This window comes from Bos indicus, chromosome 5 (genome assembly GCF_029378745.1).
Source record: "Bos indicus isolate NIAB-ARS_2022 breed Sahiwal x Tharparkar chromosome 5, NIAB-ARS_B.indTharparkar_mat_pri_1.0, whole genome shotgun sequence".
Lineage (NCBI taxonomy): Eukaryota > Metazoa > Chordata > Mammalia > Artiodactyla > Bovidae > Bos > Bos indicus.
In genome coordinates this window covers 71,132,043-71,156,532 of record NC_091764.1, presented here as the reverse complement: position 1 = coordinate 71,156,532, position 24,490 = coordinate 71,132,043, and the positions used below count along the sequence as shown (strand labels likewise).

At 42.0% G+C, this 24,490-nt stretch overlaps 2 protein-coding genes across 3 annotated transcripts in view; one reads left to right on the top strand and one right to left on the bottom strand.

Annotated features, from left to right (window-relative positions):
- Positions 1-4,173, top strand: part of SYN3 (synapsin III) — a 498,442-nt gene extending 494,269 nt beyond the window's left edge. Inside the window, exon 14 of the mRNA XM_070789671.1 lies at positions 4,039-4,173. Within this exon, the coding sequence (XP_070645772.1) occupies positions 4,039-4,099 (61 nt within the window). The 3' untranslated portion in view covers positions 4,100-4,173. The remainder of the gene's footprint in view (positions 1-4,038) is intronic.
- Positions 3-20,206, bottom strand: FBXO7 (F-box protein 7). 2 transcript variants are annotated; one of them, XM_070789673.1, is made up of 9 exons: positions 19,854-20,206; positions 14,893-15,187; positions 10,953-11,180; positions 9,524-9,665; positions 8,280-8,363; positions 5,999-6,094; positions 4,059-4,235; positions 3,695-3,732; positions 3-1,903 (listed from the first exon to the last, which is right to left on the bottom strand). In XM_070789673.1, the coding sequence occupies exons 1-9, from the start codon at positions 19,970-19,972 to the stop codon at positions 1,514-1,516; spliced, it is 1,569 nt and encodes a 522-aa protein (XP_070645774.1). In that variant the 5' UTR covers positions 19,973-20,206; the 3' UTR covers positions 3-1,513. The 2 variants fall into 2 exon arrangements, with proteins under 2 accessions (XP_070645774.1, XP_070645775.1); XM_070789674.1 differs by lacking the exon at positions 19,854-20,206 and adding an exon at positions 19,619-19,755 and having other exon boundaries at positions 14,893-15,035.
- Between the last annotated feature and the right edge of the window lie 4,284 nt (positions 20,207-24,490).

The following is a 24,490-nucleotide window of genomic DNA, read 5'->3' as shown; positions in this document are numbered from 1 at the left end:
TGTAATTTATTTAATATTTTATTCTGGTGTGGAACATTATCAATGTGTAACCTGCATTCTAGACGGTAACTGAGAGAGGGGATGTCAGGAACCATATTCCCAAGGCCAACCGTCGAGCAAGTAACCTGTGAGCCACACCACTCCTGGAGCTTTAACAACTAGCTTGGTGCAAAAGTAATTACAGTTTTGCATTGTTAAACATTGCTGTTTGATATTGGAATATTCTTAAATAAATGTGGTAATGCTGTACATCATTTTAATGTGCATTTCTCACTTTATATTTTTTTGCTAATGACTTATTTTATATTTTAGAATAGGGAAATGATGTTAGATGAAAAGCTAATTTGAGTGATTGTCTTATTCAAGATGGGTTGAAAATGGGTCATCAGGCAGCAAGAACAACTTGCAACATGGACAACACATTTGGCCTAGGAACTGCTAACAGTGCAGTGGTGGTTCAAGAAGTTTTGCAAAGGACACAAGAGCCTTGAGGATGAGGAGCACAGTGGCCAGCCATGGGAAGTTGACAACAACCAATCGAGATGAACATCTAAGCTAATCCTCTTACAACTACAGGAGGAGTTGCTGAAGAACTCAACATCAACCATTCTATGGTCATTCAGCATTTGAAGCAAATTGGAAAGGTGAAAAAGCTCCGTAAGTGGGTGCCTCATGAGCTGACCAAAAATCAAAAACATCGTCATTTATTGTAGCAACAACAAACCATTTCTTGATCAGATTGTGATGTGATGAACAGTGGGTTTTATACAACAACTGGCGACAACTAGCTTAGTGGTTGGGCTGAGAAGAAGCTCCAAAGCACTTCTCAAAGCCAAACTTGCACCAAAAAAATGATCATGGTCACTGTTAGGTGGTCTGCTGCCCATCTGATCCACCACCAAATTTCTGAATCCTGACGAAACCATTACATCTGAGATGTATGCTCAGCAAGCCGATGAGATGCCCTGAGAACTGCAACGCCTGCAGCTGGTACTGGTCAAGCATGGGCCCAATTCTCTATGACGACACCTGACCACATGTAGCACAACCAACACTTCAAAAGTTGAAGGAATTGGGTTAGGAAAGTTTTGCCTCATCTGCCACATTCACCTGACCTCTTGTCAACCACCACTTCTTCAAGGATCTGAACAACTTTCTGCAGGGGAAACGCTTCCACAATCAGCAGGAGGCAGAAAATGGTTTCCAAGAGTTCACTGAATCCCAAAGCATGGATTTTTATGCTACAGGACTTCTCATTTGCAAAAATTTGTTGATTGTAATGGTCCTATTTTGATTAATAAAGATGTGTTTGAGCCTAGTTATGATTTAAAATTCATGGTCCGAAACCGCAATTATGTTTGCACCAACCTTAATATGTCTATAAAAGGTTTCTGTGAGTCCATGTCCCACCATCGCAATCAGAAAACAATAGAGGTAGCACCCCAGCAAAATGACATCTGTAGTTTTAAAGAAATAAAACCAATACAAGCTCCAGAGTGAGGTAACAAATCAATCACATGAATGGTAGCCGGCTGTCAGTTGGCCAACCCCTGCTGGGTCTTAGGGGAAATCTGTCGCTAGGGCCACCTCGCCCTGGCAAAATGGGGTTAGGACCTGGAAGTGGGCCCACTGGGTCAAAACGTGGTCTGAGTGGAGGGAACTGGCTGGGTGTCTCCCCAGGCCCAGGGATGAGTGAATTGATTGGGTCCCCAACATAGGGAAGGGTTAGTCTTTGATCATATTCACCACCGATAATTCCTGGAGGGAGGAGAGAACTGGGAGGAAAAGGTCTGGGGTGCAAGGGGCTGGGGTAGAATGGAATGGGGTGGGGTGATGACGGCAGGAACATCACATGCCGCCCTCTCTGGGCTTCTTTCCTTTGTTTGTACCTCTTCTTGTACAGCTGCAGACAGATAAGAACAAGACATAATGAGTGAGGTGGACACTTCCCCAAAGTTCCAGTTGGCTTTCATTGTACACATGTATATATACTTTTCTTTTCCCACAGTACGGAGGCAGACAAAGAAGCTAGTGCACTGAAGGGAACTTTTACCAGTTCTACCTGCATGAGTAAGGTAGCAGCTGTGAACACAATGCCAAAGGAACTCTAGTCCTTAACCACACTGCAATTCCGCAATTGTGCCAATCTGGAGTAACAACACATCCAGACAAGGGATAAATGAGTGACATGGACTCTCAGGACTGCAATCTAGCACTCTCAAGCTGATAGGAATTTCACATCAGCCTTTGCTGAAAATGGAAAATCTTAATATTTGTTGAAAATATCATGCCATAGAATATAAAAAGTTATGGTATCGGCAGGGAAGGGTGGGAGCGGTCAGTACTTAAGTTCCCTTTCTCACCTAAATTATGTCCCTAATAGACCTCAATTTAAATAACAAAATAGATGACATTTTCGGAGGGTGGAACATATTCCTATCTGCAAATAAAACAATATAACTTATTTTTTTCATAACTTACTATTCTAACTAGCCCAACAGCTGAAGACTGCTGCTGCTGCTAAGTCACTTCAGTCATGTCCGATCTGTGTGACCCCATAGACGGCAGCCCACCAGGCTCCCCTGTCCCTGGGATTCTCCAGGCAAGAACACTGGAGTGGGTTGCCATTTCCTTCTCCAGTGCATGAAAGTGAAAAGTGAAAGTGAAGTCGCTCAGTCGTGTCCGATCCTCAGCAACCCCATGGACTGCAGCCTACCAGGCTCCTCCATCTATGGGATTTTCCAGGCAAGAGTACTGGAGTGGAGTGCGAAGACTACTCCAGCACAAAAACAACTCAGTTTTGTTTTGTTTTGTTTGACTACGAACAGGGAGCCTATATTAAGTAAAGGTGAAAATAATCATTGTGCTAAGATTTTCTCCTGTGTAATTACTAAGGAAAACAGTGGAAACAGTGGCTGACTTTATTTTTCTGGGCTCCAAAATTACTGCAGATAGTGACTGCAGCCATGAAATTAAAAGACACTTACTCCTTGGAAGGAAAGTTATGACCAACCTAGACAGCATATTAAAAAGCAGAGACATTACTTTGTCAAAAAAGGTCCGTCTAGTCAAGGCTATGGTTTTTCCAGTGGTCATGTATGGATGTGAGAGTTGGACTGTCAAGAAAGCTGAGTGCCGAAGAATTGATGCTTTTGAACTGTGATGTTGGAGAAGACTCTTGAGAGTCCCTTGGACTGCAAGGAGATCCAACCAGTCCATTCTAAAGGATCAGTCCTGGGTGTTCTTTGGATGGACTGATGTTGAAGCTGAAACTCCAATACTCTGGCCACCTGATGCCAAGATCTGACTCATTTGAAAAGAGCCTGATGCTAGGAAAGATTGAGAGCAGGAGGAGAAGGGGACGACAGAGGATGAGATGGTTGGATGGCATCACCAACTCAATGGACATGGGTTTGGGTGGACTCCGGGAGTTGGTGATGGACAGGGAGGCCTGGCGTGCTGTGACTCATGGGGTCGCAAAGAGTAGGACACAACTGAGTGACTGAACTAAACTGAACTGAAGGACAAAATCTAAGGTAAAAGTTGAAAACATTTTCATTTACTGAAAATTAGCAATAGACTCGAAACAGATTGTATTATATTATAATAAAAGTTGAAAATATGCCCTTAACATATTAATTCACTCATTATTTCCATGCTACAGACATCAGCCTTGGTATTTACAAATACCTACTTCTTTCCAATCTGTGTCTCGACCTCTGATACTACCATCTACAAAGAAAAAAGAAAACATAAGGATTTTAAAACGTTTCATTCATCCAGCATTAAACCTGTCTTACCTCAATTTTCTATACTAAAAGAATCCACTTGGTCTAAAGGACTGTTTATTCTTGCAGAGAACACAAACATGAATGGGGAGAGCTTTGTGGCACAGGCAGAGATAATAAGGCTTAGAATCTCTTTATAATAAGGCTATCCTATGACTATTTCCTACTCTTTTAAAAAAGCCCACAACTTAAAACTTCTGGCCAGCTGAGTAATTAAGCCCTCAGTAACAAAGAACGCTTTTCTTGTTAGCATGCCATCATGGAAATCACCTCGAAAATCCCGCAGATACAAACACCTCCACAGAAGTTGATCATTTGAAGTAATACAGAGGTCACGACAAACTGCAGACAGAGACAGGACAGAACGAACGTCCAAAAGTCGGAAGATCCGCAGTTTCAGCTCCAACGGGAGGACTACCAACCCGAATACATCCGGTAGGTTCAGTGCTAGAAGGAAAAAGAGAATAGATCTCACTGAGTAAAGAACATCCAGTTTTCCTCACATCAACCAAAGTGGCCAACTTTGTAGAGAGATTATAAATTAGATGGTATTCTCCAGTTATCCAGGCATAAGTCATCTTTTATCCCCTGGTTGACTATATTACTACTACTAACTCTAAGCCCCTTATTCTGTTTATGTTTTACCATAGAGACAAATTACTTTGTAATACAGATCAAATGAATAACTATAATTTTTAAATACTAGTCAGTGGCCTCCTTTGTTTCAAGATATATTCAGTACAACAAAAAATTCTCTACTCAACTACAGAAAATGGATAATTCATTGGCTTTTACAATTGGTTCCCAATGCTACCACTTACTGTGTGCCTTTGGACAAGTTATTTAAGCTCCAACTCAATTTCTCATCTGTAAAATGGGTTAATACTATACCTCCCTCACTGAGTTGAGAATTAAATGTGTAAATACATATAGAGTGCTCAGAACAATATCCGGCAAGCAATAAGCACTTGAGTGTTAGATTACTATTATTTGATATCTAGCAGGCTATAAAAGAAAGGGGGGAGACAAATTCAGAAGCAAAACCAAGAAAGGAAAAGAATAATACATTCCAAAGTCAAGTGACAATTATTTTTTGATTATTAGCTACTTTGCATATAGGGATACTATTCTCCACTAGCAAAGATAACCAAAATCCAATACAAGGTTTTAAAATTCACATTATTCTTTTCCCTCACCATCAACCGAAGAAGAAAACTATGGTTGTAACAGCCTTGGCACCATGCCACTTGAGACCTAAAATACTATTTTTCTACATACAGACAGCAGGTAAAAGTCACAGATCTATCTCTAAAAACCTGAAATTATTTATCAGCCAAAGACTGTGGTAGATTATGACTCCACCATATTATTTTCTAACCTGTGTTTCCCCATCCCACTCTCACTAGGTTTGTCCACTGAAAGGAGAGTGCAAGCAGCACACTATTTCTGAATTAAAGCTTTAAACACCAACACACGGTCACTGGTCCTCTCTCCCCTGTGCTACAGAAGAGCCAGTCCTAGATAAGGACCTCTCACCACTTTTTCAGCTAAACCTAACCCACACACAACATGTACCTGAGTGAGAAATAAATGTTCAATTTAAGTCACTAAGATTTTATAATATTTTTTACTACTGAGAAAACACAAAAAGAAAGCTTATTAATACAAGGATTTTGAGTGAATTATAAACCTAGCTGAATTACAGTTTCATCACCTATAAAATGCGAATAAAATCCACTTCAAAGTTGTTAGCAGTAAGTAAGAATGCATGTCAAATATCCAAAGTACCTAGGCACAGAGTCCCAATAAATAGCTTTTTAAAAAGCAGACCTAATTTACAGGCTATAGATTATTTATATATGTATTTATCGAACACCAATTATGGGCCAGGCCCTGTGCTAGGCCATGAGAATACAAAAGTGAGTAAGACATATTTCCCTGCTTTCAGGGTAATTCATAACCTTAGGTGAAAAGAAATCATGTGAAAAATTATGATACAGTGGAAAAAGGGCTATAATAAAGATACATATAAAATGCAGTGAAGATACAAAGAGGACGTGAATAGCAACTAAGGAATTAGCATTTAAGCTTAAAAGAGCAGAATTTCACTAGGAGCACAAAAGAGGGAAGAGTCACATGTCATCCTTGAACACATGCGAACCTCCGATTCTTCCCAGCCCTTCAGCCTGTGATAATTTATCATTTCTTACCTTGCCGGGTAAAAGCCAGAAGAGGATACACCAGCTGGTCTTTGAAGAGGCGAGAGAGTTTCTGAAGATCTTTGTATATCATGGCTACATTTTCCCCTGGAATATTTTTTAAATGAAAAGTCAAAACACAATAGCAAATGGAAAAACTTGAAATGGTGTCCTCTACTTCTGCCAAACCAAATCAAAGTGGTAAGTTAGTTTTCACAAATAATTCCTACATAAAGAGAAATGAACTAAAGTCTCCAGTAGACGAGGAAGTAGACACTGTGTAACTCTGAAGGCTGAATTCTCTTCAAACAAAATCTTTCTTTAATGGACCTACTAAAAAGTGATTAGGAATTTATAAATAAAAGGATAAATAATAGTACAGAGTATATACTAGGTACTATAAGCCACAGTAAAAATTATTTAAATGACTTGTCAAATGAGCAGCATACTCCTACCCAACATACAAAGTACATACTGAAAATACTAAATTAATATAATCCGTAAACTGGTGGCTTCCCTGATGGCTCAGGCGATAAAGAATCCTCCTGCAATGCAGGAGACACAGGAGACGTGGGTTCAATACCTGGGTCAGGAAGATCCCCTGGAGGAGGAAAATGGCAACCCAATCCAGTATTCTTGCCTGAAAAATGCCATGGACAAAGGAGCCCGGTGGGCTACAGTCCAAAGGGTCACAAAGAGTCGGACGCAACTGAAGTGACTTAACATGCATTCACATAAACTTGTGATCTAACGGTATTACTTTTCTTCCTCCTTTTTCACTTCCTTATTCCTTACTTAACATAAATCAAATCATCTGAGCGACATTAAACACTGTTCTTAAAAAATAGGCTCAGGAGCCAAATCTACTCCAATCCTAAATTCTACTATTAACTCTGTGTCCTTGAAGTAATTTAACCTCCTCTAGACCTGTTTCCTGAACTAGAAAATGGGCGTAGAAGTGTCTACTGCTGTAATGTAGAGCATTTCTACTCCCCACAATAAGGACCTCCAGAGTACAGAGATGAATACACAGTATTGTAGCCAAGGAATCTCAAGTTTTTCTGGTCTTAATGGTAAGACCATCCGTACAGATTCATCAGTCTAGTTCATGCATTCTCAAAAGAAACAATACCGCCTCCAACCAAGCAAAAATCCTAGCTATTACATTGGTTTGTGACCTCAAAAGGGCCATAGTATACAAACATATAGTATATCTATGAAATTAAAATTTCATCAGGGAGAATGATTTGGGAGTTGGGGTGGGGGATTGTGTACAAAGCCTCCTTAGGGGATTGATAATGAAAAAATGGTTGAGCAACACTGGCCTGGTATGACATTAATTGTTCACAGACCATTAAAAATACATATTCTGAGGTCTCCCTTTCCTCATCAACTTCAGTTCATATAAGTTAAGTCTCTCAGAGTCTGATCTCCCCTGGGAACTGACAAAAATAAGTCTCAAGGCCTTCAAAGCAAAGATCTAGATCTAGGTAGCCTACCCTAAAAGACACTGCTGTAAATGCCATTTCCCTGCTATATCACACCAGTCCCCATCCCCCACCCCCGATTTTAAAACCCGCCTGAATTTACTATGAGGACAAAATGAAAAATACATCCATAAAGGCACATGTCCAGCAAAAAACAAATACTCCAAAAGATGTTAATTCCCTTACCACCTCATCTCTTTTTCAACTGCCTACCTGTCAGTTACACTTGGGGTTTAACTGAAAAAAGAAAAACTATCTTCTTTGCATCTATTAGTATTATAGAATACAAGCAAAATCACACCTAGAATAAAAACTTTTGAAGTTCCACTCTGTATAAAACAGTAACCAAATTTATTTAAGTTTAAGCAAACATTTTGAGTACAGTTTTTCTTTTAATGATCTTCCATAATGAAGTTGTATTGTATGGTTTCCACAAAACACAGTTCCTCTCCATACTGGTTAAATGCAATGCTAGAAAACTCCAAAGATTTAGTTCAGAAATTATGAAGCATCAATCCTGTGTAATGCATTGTATAATAGCATCATTCCATAATGATGCTAAATATAATTTGGTGGTACACTTTTATATTTATACGGCGTAATGCAGTGTAACTATAATTTAGCATCCAAGACCCTAAGAGAAACAGGAAAGAAACTGAAACTCTGTAACACTGTCTTGTATTTGCTTTAGGCTCATCCAGAAATTTTAAGTCTTTGAACATTATCTTTCTGTTGTTCTGTTTTTTCTGTTTTTTGCGTGAACCTCTTAAACCTTTATCCCAAAAGCTAAATCACTGTTACAATACCTGATTCCTCTTTGCAAATAAAAGATTCTGGCAGCAGCTGCAGTCTTTTCACACTTCTAACCTCACTGTTGATTTTTAGGGTAGCTGAAATAGCAAAAGAAAGATGATGAAAAAGTTTTGTCATTTCATCAACTGCTTCACTTTTTCGTATGGACTTGCATTCATTCCCTTGCCCCCAATATACAGACACATTATACAAACAAACTGCTCTCCGCTTAATTCCTTCCCTCACAGCAAAGTCCAAAGTGCAAACCTGCAATCACATCAAGTAAAACACCATTTTTAAAAACTACAGTAGACACCTTTATATGAAACCCAGTTAAGTACTACCAATAGCAGCTTATTAATAATTGAAAGATATGCAACAAGGTTAAAAGACAGTTAAACACAATACAATCATTATTTGTAACGAGGTCACTAAAAACTCCATTTATTTTTTATTTAACCCTTGGCAATGAGTCTTCCCTTGTTTATTAAAAGAATCCTGCTAGCTTTCACAGTAATCATCTCTCTCTAGACCCAGAGGACCAATATTCTCGACATCACCAGAAGGTTCATTTTTTAATCCTGTACACAAAGGCGCACTTCATCTCATTCTATGAAAGAACCACTGATGCGCTCGTGCACATGTGCACTGAGCAGGATGTCTTGGGTAAAGGAAAGATTTAAGGACACACTGCTCCTTTTCAAAGAACTAGGCCTGGAATGCTTCTGGAATGGCTGTCTGCCACTAAGTCCACAAGCAGCTGATTTATCAAGAATTAGTAAAGGAACAAAACATCAGAAACTAACACATTTAGCAGCTATTCTCTATATTAAGTATCTTAAGACTAGTACATAAAGGTTAATAAATTGCTGAAGTGTTGTTGAGCTGTTTTTATAAGAAACTGAAGCAAAAATTACAACCTCACATTCACTATTTGATAGCTGTGACCTTGCAAGTTAGGCTGTGACGTAATAGCATGATTAGCCCTGTATTCTGTAACCTTTTGGCCCCCGTGTGATTAGTGGTCTGGGGATCAAACAAATTTGAGAAAGATTCCTAGCTGTATTGTGACAGCCAATCACTGAAGTGGCTGTGAAGCATTTGGAGAGAAACATGAAAAGATCCATAAACTAACAAGCCTGACTCTGCCAGCTAGTTACCTATCACGACAGCCCATCACTGAAGTGGCTGTGAAGTGTTGGGAGAGAAACATGTAAAGACTCATAAACTAACAAGCGTGACTCCTCCAGCTAGTTACCATTTATGACGATGAGGTTTCCCAAAGGCACACAGGTGAGCGCAGCAGAGCCACCCTCGCAGAGAGGGTGCGTATACTGCAGCTTATACACGCCTCCCAACCTCCAGTTCTGCGGCATGGACACAGCTTTGGCTTCAGTCCCCTGGGCAATGACATGAAATAGAGGGAAACAGACAATGAAGGACAGTGCACTACTCTCAAAAAGATGAAAAGCACAAGAGGCCCCTAACCTGTCTGCAGATAAGCATTCCATTCAGTCCCTTTAATAAAGTTTATCAAATCATTAATAAAACTGTGATAGAAAAAAAATGTTACATTATCCACCATCAAAAGTTTGGTCCAAATAAAATATCAGAGTTAGAGACTGAGTTCTCACTTCAAAATTTCACTTCTCTGCCTAGCAGAGCCATATCATTATTCAAGAGCCCACTCAAATGCCACTTCTTTTGTGAAGCCTTTTTCAAAACAAATCCACCCTCTGACCCTCTAACATTCTGCTCATATTTTCATTGCAATGCTTCTATTATTTATCATAATACATTATAATTTGCTTTTTACTTGTTTCTTTCATCCCACTTACAGACTCCTTGAGGATAAAGATTGTCCCAGTATCTATATATTCTAAATCCTGACTCAGTGCATAGCATGGTCCCTGTGTTCGCCAATCACTGAATCACTCTACATCTGTTACTCATAACATGGCCCACAGATCAGCAGCATTGTTACTATGTGGAGAATGCTCACTACTATCTCAGGCTCCACCCTAGACTTATTCAATCAGAATCAGCATTTAATAAGATCCCTTAGGTATTCTTATGCACATTAAAGTTTGAAAAACTTCTAAAGGTTCTCCTTTGTGAATCTCTGGCATGGCATCCTCTACACATATACGTTTCTCCTACACTTTAGCCAATCCAACGTATCAGTCTGTTACTCGTCTTTCTCCTGCATTTGGCCAGTGAGCAAGCTGAGAGCAGAGACAAAGCACTGCACCTGATGCTGGCAGGTATGTGCTGACTGGCTAAGGACTGAATGAATGTGAGCAACAACAACGTAAGAACAAGTCCCTCTTCCTACCTGAATCGTATCAAGGTTCGTGGCGATGCACAGAACCACCAACATAAAAACATAACGCGGTGAGCCATCTATCTAGCCATACACAATCCACATGCACTGACCACGTATTATCATATATGATCTTTTGGGTTCTTTTAAACCATAGATGTCATCAATTCTGTAATACTAACTAAAAGTTGACAAGGAAATAAAGGAGGAAAAAAGGAAAGCGGGAAGGGAACATTGACTGCCTACTGGTATGCTCAGCATTGTCTTTGACAGTTTACATTAATACCCAGACACATTTAAGAAAGAAATCTAGAACACGACCCCTTTTCTAACAGGAAACTTTTGTTCTCAGCCGTAATCTCACCTGAGGTATGTAACCCGACTCCAACATGAGAAGATGTATGGATACTATCAGGGCATCGCAGGGGTTCAAACAGTCAGCTGACTGATACAGGATCTCCAATGAATGTGGCACTTGCCCTTCCACTGATTCACTGCAGAGCATTGGCTCTGCGAGATAGTAACCTGTGCCCTCCTCCACATCCACAACATCTGGAACTGCTTCAGCTTCAAAATGCTGACCAGGCCCCGACTGAAAAGGGTAACAAAAACAATGAATTCATTAAACAGCTAAAGCACATTACTAAGCTCAGAAATGGTACACATTTTCTGTGAGGGCTCCTAAACCATGAATAAGCCTGCAATCTGCTCCTCCCTTCTGAGTATCTTGTGTGCATGTTCAGTCAGTCGTGTCTGACTCTTTGTGACCTCAGGAACTGTAGCCCACCAGGTTCCTCTGTCCATAGGACTTCTTTTTGATCTCCATTAATTTTGGAAGGAAAATTATGACCAACCTAGATAGCATATTAAAAAGCAGAGACATTACTTTGCCAACAAAGGTCCATCTAGTCAAGACTATGGTTTTTTTCCAGTAGTCATGTATGGATGTGAGAGCTGGACTATAAAGAAAGCTGAGCGCCGAAGAATTGATGCTTTTGAACTGTGGTGTTGAAGAAGATTCTTGAGAGTCCCTTGGACTGCAAGGAGTTCCAACCAGTCCATCCTAAAGGAGATCAGTCCTGGGTGTTCATTGGAAGGACTGATGTTGAAGCTGAAACTCCAGTACTTTGGCCACCTGATGCGAAGAGATGACTCATTTGAAAAGACCCTGATGCTGGAAAAGATTGAGGGCAGGAGGAGAAGGGGACGACAGAGGATGAGATGGTTGGATGGCATCACTGACTCAATGGGCATGAGTTTGGGTAAACTCCGGGAATTGGTGATGGACAGGGAGGCCTGGTGTGCTGCAGTTCATGGGGTCATAAAAAGTCAGACACAACTGAGCAACTGAACTGAACTGAATTTTGGTTGATATGCCAAAAACCTGAAAATCATCCTAGACTTTCCCCTCAACCTTATAAGCCCCACCTCAACATAAGTAGTCATCCAAGTTCCACTGAATCTATCTCCTAAATCTCTCCAAAATCTGCCCCTTTCTACCCCAGTGGTACTTCAGACTCATTTATCTCCTAACCTCCAGCAACAGCCTCCCCAGGTATCCCTGGACTCCACTTTCTTGTCTCCCAAGACACTCCACCCACTGCTGCCAGAGTTTTCTGACAACCGAGAATCCAGTTATGTCCGATATCCCAGCTTAAACTTGCCGGTACTTCCCCTAGGCAGACAGCACTACTGGGCCTATATTGTGCCTTGGAACATGATCCTAAATATTCTTAAGAAAAAAGAGGTCTACAATCAAATGAGAATGGAAAATGCTACATGTCACAGCCACCTAACCTCACCCTCCATATCCACAAAATACATTCCAGCATTATAAAGCTCTGAGAAGTCCAGGAATTACAGAAAGCATGCCCAACATTTAACCAAGAAACACTATCCTCCTTCCTCAACACTCAGCATCCCCATAACACTTACTTTTAATCTCATGAGACAAGTTTTCCATAGAGGACATGCTGAGAAATGCAGGTCTACAAAATAAAGTCCAAACTCCTAAACCCCTTAGCGTACAAGGCCCTTCATCACCTGACCCCTGACTCTGTATCAAGTTCACGTTCTGCAGTCCCTCCCTCTCCATTCCCCCACCTCTTCAAGTATTACAATAGACTATCTTTCTACCTTGCAAAGGCCTTGATTATTGCACTTCACCACCCAGTACTGCAATTTTCTGATTTCATGTCTATATCCTACCATGACAAAAAGCTTAGAAAGGAATAGACATGTCACCCACTGTTGTACAACAGGAATAGTACCTGGTACACAGTAGGTACAATAAATGCTTGCTGAACAAATGATGAAAGATAATATCTTACAATTTCATGTTTTTCAGTGTTTTCTAATTTACCCCAAATAAAAATAGGCAAGACAGATGAGGCAAGACACCTTTTTATACTTGCTATAATTTTGATTCAGATTAAATAAAATATAACCAAGGTTACCAGCTAATAAAAATTTGAAATGATCTAAGATCTCCAGACTCATAGTTTGGAACTTTTTGACATAATACACTGCTTCAGTAAGACTGAGTTACCTACATTAATTTTACTCATAAAGACTACTTCTTAGGTATGTGCTCAACTCTTAATGCAAAGCACATGTTTCTTCTTTTTAAGTTTATTTCCATTAGAAAAAGAGCAGAAGAAAGTATAGTTACATTTTATGAGTGAAATAGTGGAAGAATATAAGGGACCAAGAGGCTGTTCTTTCAAAATCCTTGAGGATCTGAGCCCTGATGGCTTGTAGAGAAGACCCACATTCACCTGTTAAAAACCCAGGGGACAATGGGTTTAGACAATCCACACTACCCAAAATAAGGCTCCTTCCTTTGAGAAAGGAGAAAATACTCATTAAAACCACTTACCTGACGAAATTATGAATTACAGGCATACCTAGAAATGTTGCAGGCTGGGTTCCAGACTATTGCAAGAAAGCAAATATTGCAATAAAGTAGGTCACACATTTTTTTGGTTCCCCAGTGCATATAAGAGCTATGTTACACTATATGGCGCTTATTAAGTGTGCAGTAGCATTATGTCCGGAGAAGGCAGTGGCACCCCACGCCAGTACTCTCGCCTGGAAAATCCCATGAACAGAGGAGCCTGGTAGGCTGCAGTCCATGAGGTCGCTAAGAGTCGGACATGATTTCACTTTCACTTTCACTTTTCACATTCATGCACTGGAGAAGAAAATAGCAACTCGCTCCAGTGTTCTTGCCTGGAGAATCCCAGGGACGGTGGAGCCTGATGGGCTGCCGTCTATGGGGTCACACAGAGTCGGACACGACTGAAGCAACTTAGCAGCAGCAGCATTATGTCTAAACAATGCAGACACCCTTAATTAAAAAACACTTTATTGCTAAAAAATGCTAACCATCATATGAGTCTTCACTGAGTTATAACCTTTTTGCAATAATAACATCAAAGATCACAGATCACAAATCATAAAAATATATAAATGTCAAAATATTTTTTAAATGACAAAAATATAATTTAAAAGGTATAAAAATATAATGACAAAAATGTTTAAACTATTATGAGAATTACTAAATGTGACAGAGATAGAAGCGAGCAAATGCTGTTGGAAAAATGACACCAACAGACTTGCTTGACACAGTTTCCACAGACCTTTGGTTTGTAAAAAACACAGTGTCTGCAAAGCACAGTAAAACTGAGGTATGTCTGTATATACGCTCTTTGCTTCTTATGCCTAACTTTTGGCCATTTATTACTTACTGACAGATGTGTGGGAGAGAATACATGTGAGAAGAATGTTTTTAAAGGCTACCCTAGGCTAATAATGACATGGGAGGAAGATATCAAAACCCTCTGGTGAGCTTATCAAACTTTACACCCACTCCATGAGAACCACAGGCACTCTCTGAGCCATCCTGATATACATACTTATCATATTCTTCATGCATGTGGAAACGAGAAAAAATGTTTAGCACCACCTCTCTAAACAGATCATTTGTCACATGTCATTGACAAGTGAGTGGACAAGTGACTGTAAAGCAATTTAGAGCTAGTATTAGCATCTGATACCATACTCTCCCTGTTTCTCTTTAAAGATTCAATCAGTACTAGATGAATTCCCAAATACAATGAAATAAGGAATGTGTAAATCAACTATACTTAATAAATAAGATTAATTAAAATTTAAAAAAATTTCTATAAGACTATAATCTTTAGTCTACTGATGGTAATCATCCTGACTGGTACAGAATCCAGTTGAGCTATTCAGTATGATTTATCAACTACTCTGTTTCCTGTTTTGATATTAATACCCACCACACTGTCGTCATTCCAGACTTCAGATTGGGCTGCCTGTCCCTGGAGCGAGTCATGCAGTTGTGCATCCTGTATGTTGGACTGACTGGAGCTGGCGGCCAAAGAGGGTTGGTCATTATTCTGGACTGAGGAATGCTCTGAAACTGTGGATGAAGGTAAGTTAGGTGCTGCAATGGCATCTTCAAGAATCAAACATAGCAAGTCCCCAGAAACAATCCCATATGAAGCCAAGGTCTCTTCATCTCCAGTGAGGGCATCCTTGTTGTTCAATGTAATTGCAAACCGGGCATCGGAACTGCCAAGAAAGACGAATAAGGACAGTAAGAGCTACCTATTTCGTCAGCCCCGGTACAATACATTTGAAACATATGCAGAGTACACAGTATGGCCCAGCAACACCAATGAAAACAAAACAAAACAGAGATAAAAAGAAAGCCAAAGTCTAGGAAACTATCAAAATTATTTGTTCTTCTCACTAAATGTCTACGTTACAGATTCCAGCCTGAGGGACAGGATCAGTAATTCTCTATCATTAATCCATGTTTTCATCAATTCTAAGATACATACTTTTTAATACTTTGTCATCTTTGGAAAAGGGATGCGTCTTAAAATTGATGACATATCACAACTTAATGGACAGCATTTTTTCATATAGTGTGACTTAAGAATGTGCATCTGAGGGCTGATGGCACCTGAGAGTCAATGAAATATATTCTTTTCAAAATACATATTGTATCACATCATTCCTGTGCTGAGAGCCCTCCAATGGCTTCTATTTGACCTTGGAATTGGCCTTAAAATGGCCTCCAAAGCCCAACATCTGACCTACCCCTCATCCTCTCACTCACTGTTCTCCATCTACATGAACTTTCCACTCCTTCCTCTAAAACAGATCAACCTCAGTGCAGCCTCTGGGCCTGTGCATCTGCTCTTCCAGTTCTTCAAATCTTTCTCTTCACCCAGGTCTCAACCCAAACGTCACCTCTTGAGAGATGCCTTCTACCCAACCTCCATCACTCTATTCCATTCTTGTGCTTTACTTTTATTGGAACATCACTAATGGAAACTATCATTTATTTGCTTATCATCTCTTCCACACCCATACCACTAGAATTTAAGTTTCATGAGATTGAGGACCTTGTCTGCCTAGTTCAAAATTTCATCTCCAGCACTTGGCAAATAAAAAGTATTTATGGAACAGAAGTAACCAACAAACATTAGATGAAAAGATCAAGATGAGGCTAAAATCAGGGCTAACTATCCAATATCCTTCCACAATAGTTAGCTTATGAAGGTTCCAAAATACTAGACCCATGTCCTAATGAATATTCATAATCACAAAAAGTTAGATGAGTGCACATAGATGACTGAGTATAAATTCATCCCTCTTAACTCAGTAACAGGTTCACCCTTCTCACTGAGGTCTTACTTAAAGTCTTTTATGTGGAAAAAGTGAACTCGCTCCATCGTGTCCAACTCTTTGCAACCGCATGGACTGTAGCCTACCAGGGTCCTCCATCCATGGGATTTTCCAGGTAAGAATACTAGAATGGGTTGCCATTTCCTTCTCCAGGGATCTTCCCGACCCAGGGATCAAACCCAGGTCTCCCGCATTGCAGGCAGACACTTTACAGTCTGAGCCACCAGGGAAGTCCCTTCTATGTGGAAGACTGCACAAATCCAAAGACCCAGTGCTAAGCAAGTTAAGAGTTCAAATTAAGCTGAAGTAATGAACTCCCATCCTTTCTGCATCACAGATTATCTGATCATAAGCAAGCTAAGAGTTCAAATTAGGCTGAAGTAATGAACTCCCATCCTTTCTTCATCACAGATTATCTGATCTTCAGAGAATAATCATTTCATTACACACTGGTGAGGAATAATTAACACCATTGTAGAACATTTTATAAGACATTTATACTTAGCAATGCTAACTTCATTAACTTTTTGAGAGGTTAACAAAGGATGAAGTCCTTTGAAAACTGTGCTCTGTTTATTCATTTTTACAATGCTTCATTTTCAAAAGTGCTCCCAGTAATTCATTTATGTTTTTCTTTCACGTGTAAATACATTATTTTCTTACCAATTAAAGTGTCTTTGGTACAGAAATTATTGAAGCTTTCGAAACAACTCCTGCTTATGAGAAAATAAGTAGCTATGCCTCTGCTTTCAAATGTTTTGATAAATGTTGAAAATCAGCCAAATGCCCAGAAAAACAACATCCCATTTTTAGCAGGAAAAAAAGAAAAACACCTCAAATGAATTGTGTTTATGGATGATTTGTCACAGCATAAGGTTGGTTTTTTAAAATGATTATCTAGCACAATATTCGTTCAAATATTGATTTGTAAAAAAGGTAAAGAATTGTCTACTTAATAAAATGTTGGCCTCCCCTCCCCTTTAGTAAAAGACCTACTTCTAAAGTAACATATGGTTTTCCAGGAGAATGGTTAAAAAACAATCCTGTTTTCTGACACTGTGGGTGGGGGGAAAAAATTAACTTCATCAGGAAATGCCATCCTAGAAACTCCAGGCCTTTGAGAATTATTTTATGGCAATCTCAGATCCACTTGCTCAGCAAGGACACTTTAAAAGTAATAAAGTCTCATGGACACATTTTTAAACTGCCCATTTATTATAAAATGAACGTACTGTCAGAAGAATGAATTCACTTTCGCAAGCTGAAGCTTACATTCCTTCCGGTTAACCAGCCTCAACTGTAAAAACAAACTTGAAAGAGAAACTAACTTGGGCTCTTGAGTAAACAAAGCTAGTCATATTGGGTTTCACATCCTTTCCAGACTGTCCCATCTAATTAAAAAGTAATATGTATACATATATACAAGCTATTTTTAAAAGGGAAGTTAATTTTGATAATTTGTGGTGGGGTAATGATACCAGCAGGAGAAGGCAATGGCACCCCACTCCAGTACTCTTGCCTGGAAAATCCCATGAACGGAGGAGGCTGCAGTCCATGGGGTCGCTAAGAGTCTAGACACGACTGAGCGACTTCACTTCCACTTTTCACTTTCATTCATTGGAGAAGGAAATGGCAACCCACTCCAGTGTTCTTGCCTGGAGAATCCCAGGGACAGTGGAGCCTGGTGGGCTGCTGTTTATGGGGTCACACAAAGTCGGACATGACTGAAGCAACTTAGCAGCAGCAGCAGCAATGATACCAGCATGCAAAACACTTAGGCTTAACATCAAGAAAAAACAATCAGATCAGATCAGATCATTCGCTCAGTCGTGTCTGACTCTGCGACCCCATGAATCCCAGCAGGCCAGGCCTCCCTGTCCATCACCAACTCCCGGAGTTCACTCAGACTCACGTCCATCCAGTCAGTGATGCCATCCAGCCATCTCATCCTCTGTCGTCCCCTTCTCTTGCCCCCAATCCCTCCCAGCATCACAGTCTTGTCCAATGAGTCAACTCTTCGCATGAGGTGGCCAAAGTACTGGTTTAGCATCATTCCTTCCAAAGAAATCCCAGGGCTGATCTCCTTCAGAATGGACTGGTTGGATCTCCTTGCAGTCCAAGGGACTCTCCTTGTCTAACTCAATGAAACTAAGCCATGCCCGTGGGGCAACCCAAGACGGGCGGGTCATGGTGGAGAGATCTGACAGAATGTGGTCCACTGGAGAAGGGAATGGCAAACCACCTCAGTATTCTTGCCTTGAGAACCCCATGAACAGTACGAAAAGGCAAAATGATAGGATACTGAACGAGAAACTCCCCAGGTCAGTAGGTGCCCAATATGCTACTGGAGATCAGTGGAGAAATAACTCCAGAAAGAAAAAACAATAGAGGTGTCAATTACTATAACACTTAAAAGGAAGTTTGTCAGTATCTCATTTTCTGTATTTATGTTTTTAATTTCGAGGGAAAAAAGGCTTACTTTGAATGTAACGTCCTAAACTGAGAAATGAAAGGGTGAGAAGTTCATAATAAAACCTCATTTTACTGAATTTCCTAAAAATAAAATGTAAGTTTATAAAAGTCTTCTGAAAGGAGTCAGTTAACAGGTTTTCTTTTGAAGAATTCACCTAAAAAGCCCCAGTGAACACCTCTTGTATTTTTTCTCAGCACAAATTCCAAATTCGCTAGCTCAGTATTTGAAGAGGACCACCCTCACTTTTGTCCCTCTACTCCCAGGTTATGGTCTCCAGGATACCCAGGACAGCCTCATCTGCAACCCCATAAATTCAGAATTTGATCCATTATTTCTCAACGTCACTGTCCCCAAACTGCAAGCTCTCCAGGGTCATCATAAGGCCAATGTTTACCATAGATTGCATTAAAAAAAAAAAAAAGCAACATCTTGCCCAGGAAAATATTATTATTTGAAACAGACCGAAATGCTGCACTTTGCAAAACTTTCCAGCGGGGAAGTCAAAGTGCCCACAGCCGCGCCTGGCAGGTAAACACTTAACGGAGTTTTTAAGCGGACTGCAGGCTGGCAGTCTGAAAGCGGTACAGGTTACAGGTGGCCTCTTATCTCCATACGAGATACGAAGCAGGTTTTTAACTCCTAACACTTTACAAACTTTTTCACTGAAATATTCCGACAGCTGGAGATGGTGAACTTAAATCCCTGAAAGCCTGAAGAGGTTTAACCTAAGCCTAACCCGTAATTTCCCAGCTCACATCTCAAAAGACTCGAGAATTTTGCATCTTAGCCTCTCCCTGGGTTAGTTTACTGCAAACACGGAAGCGAAGGCTCACCCTGGATGAGCTCGGAGCCCTCGGGACGCCGGGCCATGACCTCTAGGAGCCGGGACCCCGCGAGCTGCAACCCTCGTTCCCGCTTCCCGCCTGGCCCGCGCGCATCACAGTCCCGGGGTGCTGGCCCCGCCCGCTAGCCGCCCCGCCTCACGTGACCGCCCGGCGCGGGCCCGCGCCACTGGGCGCTCCTCCCCGCCCCACCGCCCCCCCCACCCCGCCTCTCCGCGGCGCCTACCTGTACCCCCAGGTGGGCAGGGCCTGGCTCAGGTACGCGCGCAGCTGCCCCAGAGTCGGCTCCACTTCTGGCATATCCAGCGGCCAGGTCCGCTTCTGAAGCCGGACCCGCAGCTTCATGGCGGCCGCGAGAGGACTCAGCGGCCCGGACCCCCGAGGCGGTGACGGTAACTGCGGAGCGGCCGGGGACCTCCCGCCTACAGCGGCCACTACCGTAGCTATGGAGATACTGAGGTGTAACCGACCGAGGACCCCGCCGAGCTGGTCTCTGGAACAGGAGCGCTCCGCCCCTTCTCTTGAGGGCGCCCCCTGGAGCCCACCGGCGAGCAGACCGCTGGAGGCCAACACGGGTCCAGGCCGCTCGGGAACTCACCATCGATGACTCGGCGCGCAACGGCGCCACCTGAGAGCGCGCTATGAGTTCTGCGCAGGCGTGGAGGCTGCCGCGGAGCGCCGGGGTCGCGGCGCTCGAGCAATGGTGTCACTTGTCTCCGCCTTTCCTAGAGAACGTTAACGCTGGAAGGGATACTGCTGCTGCTACTGCTGCTAAGTCGCTTCAGTCGTGTCCGACTCTGTGCGACCCCTGAGACGGCAGCCCACCAGGCTCTCCCGTCCCTGGGATTCTCCAGGCAAGAACACTGGAGTGGGTTGCCATTTCCTTCTCCAATGCATGAAAGTGAAAGTGAAGTCGCTCAGTCGTGTCCGACTCTTCGCGACCCCATGGACTGCAGCCTACCAGGCTCTTTCGTCCATGGGATTTTCCAGTCAAGAGTACTGGAGTGGGGTGCCATTGCCTTCTCCGGAAAGGGATGCTACAGATCAAATTACTCGCCACTCCGCAAGGCCAGGTGTCCTGGTTCTTACTCCATTTCCTCCGTGGCTCCAGCACCGTTCGCACCCATCAGCACCTTAGGTTGAACCCAGATTCTTATAGTTTCCCACGTTACAGCAAACTTAAAACAATTTGTAGGGACTTCCTGGTGGGCCAGTGGCTAAGACTCCGCGCTCCCAAAACGGGGGGCCCGGTTCAATCCATGGTAAGGGAACTAGATTCCACATGCGGCCCAGACCCAGGGCGGCCAAATAAATATTTATTAAAAAAAAAAAAAAAAAAAACCATTGTAGCCGGTGATCTATGTCGGAGAGTATATTGGCAACCTGTCGCTGCCTAATAATCACCCCAAAGCTTAACCGCTTAGGACAACTGACATTTTTCACACAGGTTCTGTAGATCGAAAACTTGGTCATGACTTGGCTGTTTGGTTCTGTCTTGGTCTCTCGTGAGATTACAGTCAAGATGTAGGTCAAGCAGCCTTGACCTGCAGTTATCTGAAATGTTGACTCGGGCTGGAGGATCTCAATCGCATGACTGTTGACCTTGGTTTTTTCTGTTGACGCCTTAGTTTTTCACGCCGTGGGCCTCCCCATTGGGCCGCTTGAGTGTCCCAAGGGCATGGTGTCAGTGTCCCTCACTTCCCTCAGAGCCAATGATCCCAGAGAGACCAAGGCAGAAGCCACAGTGTCTTTTATGATCTCATCTCAGAAGTCACATACCATCACTTCACTCGTTCAACCAAGACTTCAGTGTGGGAGAATCAACCCGAAGTCATGAATACCAATAGACAGGGATCACTGGGGTCCATCTGGGAGTCTAGCTACCACAGAGGGCCTGGCAATAATGACGATGATCACTTAGATGAGGAAAAGAGTATTGTCGCTTTTCATCCTTGTAAAGATAGCCATTTTCCAAATCCTAAAAAAAGAGTTGAATAACGTTTCTTCCAATAGGTGGCAGCACTGGTCCACATTCTGACCCTCATTCACTCGATAAATATACATTGATCACCTCCTTTGTGCCGGAGTATCCTAGGTCCTGAGAAGACAAGTTCCTACCCATGCAGAGCTTACAGAGAAGTGAATCAACTTTTGTGGTAGAGTGTAAAAAGTGTCTTGTTTATGATGGAGATAAGAACAATCCTGGGGACTGGGGTACATAGGCAAGGGTGGTTGGCCAGGAAGGTTCTTGAGTGGCAAGCGATATGAAATTGAAGGAAGGATGACAGTGCCAGGGTGGCTTGATGTGGCCAGAGTGGACACTGGCTCAATGTGGACAGAGTGGGTATATCCCAGATAAAGAAGAGCCTCAAGCTAAGCAAAGGATTTGGGACACATCCTAGAACGCATAGGAAGCCACTGAAGAGTTTTAAGCAAGGGAGGCTCCATCTATCAGAGTTCTTAGCTCTAAGGAATAGAGACTGACTCTGACCAAACAGAAAGGCAGCAAATGAAAAGGATAATGGATAGTTTTGGGATTCTGGGATGGCCTGAAGAAGTGACTCCAGGTTAAGCTTCTAGGAGGATGCTCAGAACCACACTGAAGAACTGGCCTGATGAGGAAACTGTCTTGACTGGTAGCCACCCCACCCCACCCCATCCTGGATGGAAGCTGCTGTCACCGCTGCCAGGAACTGCTGGAGAATGGCTGCCACCTCTAAATGCCACATGATTTTACACCAACGAAATGCCAAGCTTCCAGAAGAACCTATATCCTCACCTCACTCACTTTGAAATTGAAACTTCAATGTATCTGGGATGTGTCTGCTTGAGGGAAACTGAGGCCTGGAAACTGAGGGAAACTCCCGACTGGAGGAGACTGGAATTTAGAGTCTGATCTCTTTCCTTGGGGAAGCAAGACTTACAACATTTTGATTTCCCCAAATGGAGGAAGGCAGTTCAAAAGATGACAGGAGGCTGTGAGTCTGACAGATGGGTCAGATCTGAGATATGAATCTGTCCCTGGTAGAGTATGGGTGAGATCAGGGTTTCTCAAGTTCTGCAGTGCTGACACTTGGGCCTCACAAGCCTTTGTTGTGCAGAACTATTATATCTTATACCTTGTAGATACTGCTATTTAGCAGTATCCCTGATCCCTATCCGCAGAATGCCAAGAGAACCCCCCTCCCTCAGTTGTGAGAACCAAAGATGTCTCCAAACTCTGCCAAATATCCCCTAGGAGGAAAATTGCCTTGGAAACCACTGGATTAGAGACCAGCTAAGTTAGACCAGCCGATTCCAGTGGGTTGGAATGACAGTGGGAATGGAAACAGTGGGATGGTCTGGGAAGACGTGTCAGAGGTAGAAATTATAGAACCTGAGAAATGGCTATGTTTAGAGACTGTGGATATGAATTTGAGCAAACTCCAGGAGATAGTGAAGGACAGGAAAGCCTGGAGTGCTGCAGTCCATGAGGTTGCAAAGAGTCAGACACAACTTAGAGACTGAAAAACAGCAAATCAGGGTATAGCTTCAGCTACTCGAACAGAGGTCTGAAATCATAGTGACCTAAGCAGGATATTACTTTGCCAACAAAGGTCCGTCTAGTCAAGGCTATGGTTTTTCCAGTGATCATGTATGGATGTGAGACTTGGAATGTGAAGAAAGCTGAGTGCTGAAGAATTGATGCTTTTGAACTGTGGTGTTGGAGAAGACTCTTGAGAGTCCCTTGGACTGCAGGGAGATCCAACCAGTCCATTCTGAAGGAAATCAGCCCTGGGATTTCTTTGGAAGGAATGATGCTAAGGCTGAAACTCCAGTACTTTGGCCACCTCATGCAAAGAGTTGATTCATTGGAAAAGACTGATGCTGGGAGGGATTGGGGGCAGGAGAAGAAGGGGATGACAGAGGATGAGATGGCTGGATGGCATCACTGACTCGATGGACGTGAGTCTGAGTGAACTCTGGGAGTTGGTGATGGACAGGGAGGCCTGGCGTGCTGCAATTCATGGGGTCACAGAGAGTCGGACACGACTGAGCGACTGAACTGAACTGAACTGAAGCAGGATATAAGTTTATTTCTCTCTGAAATAATGTTCTTGAAGAAAGAAGTGTGAGGCTAATATGGTGTCCATCTTTGGAGACTACATACCACAGTCTGCCTCTTACTATTTTATAAACCTAGGTAAGTTACTGTCTGTAAAAATGAAAATAGTAACAAAAATATATCAAATGAGTATGCTGTAAAGATTCAGTGAGATGATACCTTTTGGTTTTTGTTCTAATCTATGAAGCTTGTGCTGATTTCTTAAGACAACAACAGCAAACTAATCCACATGAGATCTTTGCCTCAATCCTTTGCACAATAGAGTGTAATCACTGGAAGTAATCCAACCACAGGAGTGTAGGAGGGGCCTACAGAGCACCAGGGCACAACCAGAGCACCTCCAGGGCACAACCAAGATGTACAGTACTCTAGAGGACAATCCTCTAAAACCTCAAAAGTCCATGAGAATATTATATACCCCTTCTCTCAACTATCTTCCTCACTGAGAATTTGTTTTTCTCTTTTGCAGGACATCACATTAATGCCTGCAAGAAACAGTCACTGCAGTTTTCAAAGAGTTCCGAAATTTACATTTTTTAAAATGGGCCATTTTATAGAATATTACAAAAGGATGATGTCACTATTCCATGGGAATTCATTCATTGGCTCCCTGTAAGCTTTTTTTTTTTTTGGAGTATAGTTGATTTACAATACTGTGTCACCTCTGCTGTACAGCAAAGTGACTTAGTTATACACATATAGACATTCTTTTACATTCTAGGCTTTTTTTTAATAAATTTTTTATTTCAGAACAGTTT